General features: G+C 40.4%; 1 protein-coding gene across 1 annotated transcript in view; it reads right to left on the bottom strand.

Annotated features, from left to right (window-relative positions):
- Positions 1-360: 360 nt before the first annotated feature.
- zmynd19 (zinc finger, MYND-type containing 19) overlaps positions 361-9,386 on the bottom strand; it is a 32,711-nt gene continuing 23,685 nt past the window's right edge. Inside the window, exons 5-8 of the mRNA XM_043719895.1 lie at positions 8,873-8,981; positions 7,570-7,710; positions 5,111-5,291; positions 361-3,739 (exon numbers count right to left, since the gene is read on the bottom strand). Of these exons, the coding sequence (XP_043575830.1) occupies positions 3,596-3,739; positions 5,111-5,291; positions 7,570-7,710; positions 8,873-8,973 (567 nt within the window). The 5' untranslated portion in view covers positions 8,974-8,981 and the 3' untranslated portion in view covers positions 361-3,595. The remainder of the gene's footprint in view (positions 3,740-5,110; positions 5,292-7,569; positions 7,711-8,872; positions 8,982-9,386) is intronic.

The following is a 9,386-nucleotide window of genomic DNA, read 5'->3' as shown; positions in this document are numbered from 1 at the left end:
GATATAACCACATTGTTTTTAATGAAGAGGTGCCAATGGGTTCTTTGTGAACTATGGCTATCTACCTGAATTTTGAGAGGATCAACATTCCATCATATTTCCTCTTCCATGGCCCCTAGATTTTCTCCATTAAGTTTTGTTATTTTGCTTGGATCCAAAGTAAATAACCTCTCAGTGAATTTCATACACCATATTTTGAACTCAAGTGATTTGCTGATATGCTTTTTTAAGTTCCTGTTAATAGCTACAATCAAAATTTAACGTTAGATCCTTAACAAGTTTGGAACAATAAGTTTCCAGTCACTTAAACATAGGACCCAGTAGTGAAAAGCCACATTCACTCATCATACAGCAACTAGTTTACACACAAACCTGCTTCAGCTTTATTTAACAATTTTAAATACAGGCAAGATACTGTATTCAGTGCATGAAACAATCTGGGAGCACAGCAACACTGCAGTCGCTAGTGTTCTGCATTTTTGCAACTGACCACACAATATAGTTAGTAATTGGGATTGTAACAGCTTTGATGCAAAGAGCTCTGAAAATGCAAGTCTGGACGTGGTTTTGAACACCATTATGTCTGACTGTGCTGGGACAGCTCAATACTGCGGAGCAAGTCTTGTAACCAAAACAATCATTATAATCGATAATGGCGCCACGAGGCAAATGAGCATATTTAAAACTACTGGAGGGACAAAATTGGAAGCAGACCAGATCCAATTTAGTCTAAATTTGGCTTAAAATTACACACAAGACTGTGACACAGTCCAATATGTTTCAAATGTTTCTATGCAGGGGTTATATCTGAATGGGCCATATTATTCTCAAATTTAAAACTAAAATTGTTACATGTGAGAATTTGGAAGCCCTCAGTGTTGACTAAACTATTGAATCAATGTTGCTCCACAGCGCTTACACATGGTGTGAAATACTCCAAACCAGCAAGAGCACAAATGTTTAGTTACAGACCAGTAGGAATTGCAGAAAACGATTTTGTACTACTATTACAGACAGCTGCTATGAAATAGATGTCACATTTGAAACTCGTGGTGATTTCTGTTCAATGGCCAACACAGTTGAATCATGTGTCCATTCACCGTTGTATAGTTGATATTATCCATAGAATCCGAATACAAACTGATTTGGATTGTTGCACATTAATAATGCAGTTTGCTTTTGACAGGAAAAAGTAATAGTTAAGAGATTCAGAACATAAACTTTGAAGAGGACAGGGGCAACTACATCCTAAACCTTATGGTCTGCTGCTTTGGTTAAAATACAAATTCTAAAAGACATCACAAACCTAAACTCAACAAAGTTGAAGTAGCACATCCTCCAGGGCACTTAACTACAAAATATGGCAAATTCATGTTTAGAAGAGACAGCACCATGCTAAACCCATCTTATAACCAGGAGGAAGCTGCCTGATGGAAAATCAAGATGAAAATACTATACTGGTTAACCTGAGACTGCCCGCACAAAACATCCAAAGCTTTCTAAACTACTGTAAACTCCATTGTAATATCTCAGTTGGTAGTTCGAGTGGAAGGAAAAGAAAGAGAATGCAGCAACTCAAGATCCACGGAATTCCATTACACATAGAACAGGTATCCCAATCAGAGAGCGAGCCTGGGTTTCTGTCAGGAAAAGCAAAGCTTGGCACAGCAACAGCACAACACAGTAACAGCAACCCATTTAAAACATGCACACAGGTACAGCAGCTTTCACAGGTCTCTGCTTGTCCAACATATTTCAATAGCCCACCCTCACCACTCAAAATGCTGCAGCGGAAAGGCAAGGAGACTGTTAACATGTGCAAGTATTTATTAAGTTCCAGGTCACAATTGGAGTTTTGCCTCATCGATTGCAAGAAAAAAACATCTTAGGACCATCTGCACCAATGTTCGTTTAAAACTGCTCACAAGGTGTACAATTATGGCTACAAGGGAGTAAGTTCTCCAAGGTGTACCCTTCCAACACTTACTGTGCAAAACCTACCCAAGCTGAGGCATACTCAATACCCTCATGCTCTCAAGCACGGCGAATATTTTTGCCCAGCAGGGGTTTCAAGCTGGATACCAGCCATCTGCTGACTCCAATGAAAATAACTTAATATTAAAAAAAAGACTTAGCACTTGCAAAAACATTGTACGTTAACTAGAATTTCTCATGTTGCAATGAAATGATGCCCTCAAATTCCAGCTCACTTGAGATCGACTTGCTGTCCAAAAAGGAGCAGGCAGTGAACATGCAGCAGGACAGGGAGTGTGCAAAAAATGTTTCTGTATGCCCACAAGTCACCTGGCCTTCTTGGTTACCTCAGATTCATGGGCCAGGTTGCAGCAGCATCTTGTGGTTGCCTGCTGAGAGCACCCAGACCAGGAATGACATTTTTTGAGAGGGATATGTTAAGGAATCCAGGTCAAAAATCAGAAGCTTCAGGAACTTAGTTATGCGATTGTGCAGATACAGTGCTGGACAGGAGAGCAAAGGGAATTAAGAATAATCGTAAATAGAATAGAGTGACAGAACCAAAACCTATCTCCAAGATCTTGATTTGAACTGAAAACAAAAGGTAGCTCCTGACGTTCAGAAACAGTCTTGGTGAAGGAGCTTATGTCAGTTATCAATTTCACCCTCTGACCAATACCCAAATATGGAACATTCTGTACCATTTTCAGATACCTTTCCAGCATAAGCCCACATATATAAAGAATTCACATCACCAAGTGAATGAACATTACTATTAACTCAATACACCATGTCCTTTTAAATAAAACACCCCATGCAGGTCCTGAATTAAAATTGTGGGAATAACAGCCAACAATTGTTTTCCCCTGATAGTTCCAATATAACTGGAAGTTATCAATTTAAAGCACCACAAACCATCCCCCGCGACCTTTGCTACATTGAATTTAACCTCCAACACACAGTCAGGTAGTGGCAGACTGTGTAGTGTGCTTAAATTGGGTTACAAGATTGAAACTACAAAGATGCTTATTGTGAAACCCACTCACTCCAGCAGCCATCACTGTAACCTCAGTAATTTTTTTCCCCCTTTACAAAGGTTAAAATATTTAAGTTTTTTTTCTCTCTCCTTGTCAAGTGGACAAGATCCAGAGACCTGGTGTTAGTACATTCTCTGGAACACAGTTAGCTGGGTCTTTTTTTCTTCTCTATAATCAAATTAGCAGCAAGCTGTCCCAGAGTCACACAATGCTACCGGAGCAAATTTTTTTTAGGTAACTCTGTTCAGCTACACGTTATCACCGAACTTCAAACAAATCAGATTTTACAACATAAAAAACTGTACATAAGATTTTGTTCAAATACATATCAACATATAAATATAGACACAGAAGCTTCTGGTTAGGAACCTCTATAGTCTTCGTAGCGATCGATCTTAGGAAGGGTAGCCCCAGCCCCCTCTTCTCACAGAGACCTCCTCAAGTTCATTCTGTTCTATGTACTTCCTCAGTGCTTAGGAAACTTTATGTCCAGTCTGAATTGTGCAAAACAAATCTGACGCCACCGTTGATTTGTGGCGAAAGCATGCGGGGCAAGGGTGAGGAGGGGCAGGGGAGGGAGGGGGTCATCGCTCAGGCTCAAATTCCTGCTGCAGTGGGCGCCTCTTCTCATGGCAATGCTTCTTATGGGCAGGCCAGTCTTTCTGCTGGCACTGGGAGCCACAGTATCGTGCCACCTGGCAGCGCCCACAGATGTTGAATTCACGCAGCTGAAATGTTTACAAAGAATAAGCGTCAGCAAACAAACAGGTGTGAGAAATGCTGCAGTCTGATCATTTAATAGTAAAAATGTTGATATTATTTCATTTTATATCCATGGGATCAGCCTGGAATTCCAAAATAAAAATCCATACAGTGAACAAAGTGCTTATTTAACCTATCAGAGTTGAAAGTTCCTCATTCCACGCCCTTACGGACTGAAAGGTAGTGACTCAAGCAGGGGCAACATCACACAGAGGTTGCAGTAGACCCTCTGACAGACAAGGTCACTATTTACATAGCTACTGTTCACAAACTATGTCAGCTGCTACCAACGCCATACACCCCTTCTCCAACCAGGATGAAAGACACCTAACAGTGCTGTGACAAACTTGGAAATGCACTGCCATCCTTCACTGTTGTTGGTTCAAATTCTGGAACTTACTCCCTATCAACACGATCCATATACATACAGCAGCAGTTTAAAGAAGGCTGCTCACCACAATCATCAAGGACAATTAGAAATGGGCAACAATTACTAACGTCACCAGTTATTCCCACATCCAGTGAGTGTTTAAAAAAAGCAGTGCAAGTCACATTACAGTGTGGCCAAAACTCCTCCCGAAGGAGGCTATTTGGGCATCTGTTTGATTTCATCTTTATGGGATCCTGCAAACAGCAATGATTGTTGTACTCATTTACATGATCACCAGTTCAAAATGAATTCATTGGATGATTGAATGAAGCCACAATCATCATGCCTTGGGATGTAATGTAATGATCCTATCACTAGATGGCAATACATACAGCCTCATTTACATGATCACCAGTTCAAAATGAATTCATTGGATGATTGAATGAAGCCACAATCATCATGCCTTGGGATGTAATGTAATGAGGAGAAAGTAAGGTCTGCAGATGCTGGAGATCAAAGTTGAAACTTTATTGCTGGAACAGCACAGCAGGTCAGGCAGCATCCAGGGAACAGGAGATTCGACGTTTCGGGCACAGGCCCTTCTTCAACATGTAATGTAATGATCCTATCACTAGATGGCAATACATACAGCTTAAGTTTGAGACAAATTGACAATCTATATATTTTCCTTACCAACCTGTTCAGAGATGGTAACTGGCCAAGGCCCTAATATCTACAATTCCCCACACAAAACCTATAATTGTACGTCACTCCTTTAAATCTACCTATGAGACCAAGCTTTTGCTCACCTGTCCCGTAAGGCCTACGATTAAATTTGTCTGATTACATTCCTAAGCAGCTCCTTGTCTGATTCTTAGCCACATTAGAGAGACTTTATAAAAACTACATACCCAGCATCCTCTTGTAAACAATGAGTGCTCACCTCTGTTATAACTTGCACACTCACCTGCTTTTCCATCATAGTGCATGGTGGGTAGTGGCATTCGTAATATGTGCATGAGTCCTCCTCATCCTCCATAATGTCACCATTGGCATTGTAGTAACGTGTGAGATTCAGCTCAGGGAACTGCTCTTCAATGGGATCTGCAGGCACTTGCTGGATTGCCAGCCAATAAAGACTCTGCTCCCTGTATGCAAGAGAAGCCATTAGTAACAACAATTGGTCACAAATTGCGCAGAGAGGCATGGCATTAGTAGTTCAATGCATTGGAGGGGAAAACCACAAATTAAAATGCAACTTCACAAATTAGAATTTTGTACTGCACAGGAGGGTAACTACTTGTATTATTTCTCCGAATGTGCAATTCGCCAAGTACCATTCCACTGCTGTCACCCTGTAACTCTGTATATACCTAATTTTGAATACTTAACCACAAACTCAAACAGTGCTTAGCGAGTTTTGAGAAGATTTGTAGCTCAGGTTGAGGTTTTGGATGTAGGTCTGCTCGTTGAGCTGAAAATGAACCTTCCAGCTCAGCGGGCAAACACACATTCAAACAGTGCTCTCCACATATGAACTATGACATGAAAACATTTTTCCTCGTATTACTCAATTGATGATTTTACAATTGGGAACAGTTGTTCCTTATCCACTCTGTACAGACCTCACCATAATTCTGAATATCTTTCAAATCTCCTCATAACCTTCCCTTTTTCTACCCAACTTTCTCAGCCCTGAAACCAATCTCCTGAATCTTTTCTGTAGTCTCCAAAATCTTCACAGATGTTCACACCCAGAGCTGGATACAATATTGCAGCTGAGTCCAAACTAATGGTTTATACTAGCTCAACATAATATTCTTCCTCTTGTGCTCTATGCCATTAATAAAAACCATTAATGACTTGTCGCTCTACCTGTCCTGTGGCTTCAATCACTTATGTACTTAGATATCTAGGTTTCTGTGCTCATGCGATACCCTTTAATTTATATTGCTTTTCCACATTCTTTCTAGCAGAATGAATCAATTCACATTTCTCTGCACTGGAGGTCATCGACCATTCCACTAACTTGTTCTTTTCAAGTTATACATCACACTTAGTTCACAATGCAACTGTGCCCTGTATATCAAAGTCTAGATCTTTAACTTTGAAAAGTGTGGCGCTGGAAAAGCACCGCAGGTCAGGCAGTATTGAAGAACAGGAGGGTCAACGTTTCGGACATAAGCCCTTCATCAGGAATGAAAGAATGAAATCTCTTGCCCCTTGGATGCTGCCTGACCTGTGCACTTTTCCAGCGCCACACTTTTCGACTCTGATCTCCAGCATCTGCAGTGCTCACTTCCTCTAGATCTTTAATGTACCTCAAGAAAAGCGAGAATCCCAATACTGATCTCTGGGGAATTCAACTAAAATCCTTGCCCCCCAAAATTGAGAAACACCCACATTGCCACTATCTCTTTCACTTCATTATTTTTAGCTTTGCTCATAGGTCAGTTCTGTGGCACTTTATCAAATACCTTTTAGAGGTCCATGGGCAGCACATCGACACCATTGTCCCCAATAAATCGGCTCTCAAATAAAAAACTACCAGCAAATTAAACATGATTTTCCTTTAAGAAACCCATACAAGCTGTCCTTCATTAAGCCACATTTGTCTATGTAACCATTCATTTTGCCTCAAATCATCATTTCTGGAAGCTGCTCCTACAAAGTTAAACTGACTGGTATGTAGTTGCTGCACTTAAAGCTTCAACCTTTTTTGAACAACGGTATAGCATATACAATTCTCCAGTGCTGCAGCACCATCCTCTAGTCTCAGTACGAAAATTACAAACAATATATCTGCAATTTCCACCCTCGCACCCAATGAGGCTGAGGGAAACTGCTTACCCCAGTGCCTTCTCAACTTCAAGTACAGAAAACTTGTCCAATACCATCACCATTTCAATTCTGAATATTCAGTATCCGAATTATCTTCTCTTTTACCATAGCCTCGGCAGCATTTTCATCTGTGGTAAGGACAGATGTACTTATTTATACTTTTGCTGTGTCCTCTGCTTCTGTGTGGTAAGTCTCCTTTATGCTGCCCATTTGGACCTGCCACACCTTTTACACCTCTATACCCACAAAATACTTTGGGATTCCCTTTCATGTCAGCTGAGTTTTTTCTTCATATTTGCTTCTTCAACTCTTCACTGAATTTTTTGTTTTCAAAATTTGCTTTCAATTTTTTTCCCCTGTTATAAGTGCACTTTTGTCTACTTTATCCAAATTTTTCTCTTTTACCACCCAGGGAGCTCTGCAATTCCTTTTACGCAAATGGTTTGGACAGCTGCATTTTGCCCCTGACAGCAGTGTCTTCTGATTAAGTGAACTGCAACATGCTGTAACATTAAACTAAAGATTATTAGTTACTCCATAAGGACTTCTCTCATCATCCCACAGCATCCCTAACCAATGACTTGCCTCTGTTTGCTGGAGATTTCCTCTGCCTTTGGCCTCCAACCTATGGGGACAAGCTTGAGGTTGTCCAGTCGGTTATCCACTGTCACGCCATTGATGTGCACCACCTGGAAACCTGGAGCAATTCCTCCTCTGTGCCGCTCCCTGGGCAAGTTGAAAACAGACAATGATTATTAAAGCTTTTATGAATTTGGACAGAAAGCATAGCCATCCACCAGTAAACTACAGAGTTTACAATACATTTTAGTGGCTTTGTATCCAAAATGGTTGTTTAGTAAGCTGAGGGAGGTCTTGTTTCACATGTTGCAATAGGAAGGTGCTGAAATTCAGTGGATTCCCCATCCAGTTGAGAATTAAAGAAGAGAGACTGAGAAGATATTAGAAAGAATTAAAGGGAAGATTGGGCGAGGGGAGGAGGAGGGAGAAGCGGAAGGGAAGAAAACTCAAATACAAAATTTCAGAATATGGAATTAATTGCGACAGTTGAAGCAGAGTCCATTATTTATTTCATAAAGGAGTTATAGATGTTGGAAAAAGATTATTAAAGGGTATAGGGAGGGTCAAAATAGAAAGATGGCTGGCGTGGAGAAAGATACAGACTTGTTGGGTTGAGTTTCTCTTTCCTGCTTGAGAACACAGATTTACTATCGGGGAACATTGTATAAAATGAAAACTAATGTTTAATTACTTCTGACTCATTTCTAATCTTTCTGTAAATTGTAAAAGTCATGCATAGCATAATCTTCAATAAATGCTAATAACTTGGCCCTGTACCATACATGTGTCGACCTTCACACAATGAATGCATCAACTCTTAATCACTTAACATAACGTGGGTTTTATTCATTGAATCCGACAATCACACCTCCTTACATATACAGATTGGGAAGCATACTTTCAAACATTAGTCAACAACTAATTTTCCTCAATCAGAAATTCGGTGGGTTTTGCAATATATAAACGGCATCAAAACAATATAACTTTGACATAGTTGGAAGAGTATAAAATTCTCTGCATTCTGTGCTGTTGTAGACTTGGATACCAGAACAGCTCCCTACCTCAATTACTTAAGGAAGCTTTCTTTACAGCAAAATTGCAAACAGTGCTGGTATGAAGCCAATCACAAAACTAGGGTTCTGAATCCCAAATTAAATTCCAAAAGACAACCAATCACCCTTGCTGGATTCATACATAGGCCTTTGTGAGAACAGTCATGTCACTGCAGCACTCTTCATAAAGACAGCCTTATAAACCTCTCCAAGGGAGGGAGATTTTGAACAACACCTCGCCCTACTGTGATACTCACCAGAGCAGCTCATGCAAAGGACGACCAGAACCCCTCCTCTTGCTGATATCGAATGCATACGCAAATATTTTTGCACCGTTTCCATCAGCATCTATTTCCATACGAGCCTGTGAGGGAATGAGATAGTTCATTAAAGAATGCAAACCAGATTCAAAGGGACAGGAATAAGCCATTCAGCCACTCAAGACTTTACTGCTACCGGTTTAGACCCCAGCAGATCTAAGTCAACTCCATTTACACACCTTTGCTTCATATCCCTCAAAACATACATCAACCTCATTGTTGAACATTTGAATTAACCCAAACACATACAAACTTTTAGCAAAGAGAGAGAGTTCCACTGGTCTGCAAATGGATAAGGAACCTCAGATGCCACTCCTAAATGGTCCTACTCTTAAAACTGATGAAAGAATTCTAATGCTCATCCTCACAGCACCATGGATTTTCAACTATTTCAGTACAATAGATTGGATTTGAATTATCCTGCATTAGTTAGCACAAGTACAAGTGCACA

The sequence above is a fragment of the Chiloscyllium plagiosum genome, chromosome 30, assembly GCF_004010195.1.
Source record: "Chiloscyllium plagiosum isolate BGI_BamShark_2017 chromosome 30, ASM401019v2, whole genome shotgun sequence".
NCBI classification, from domain to species: Eukaryota; Metazoa; Chordata; class Chondrichthyes; order Orectolobiformes; family Hemiscylliidae; genus Chiloscyllium; species Chiloscyllium plagiosum.
The sequence above is the reverse complement of the archived record's forward strand: the minus strand, read 5'-3'. Positions and strand labels throughout refer to the sequence as shown.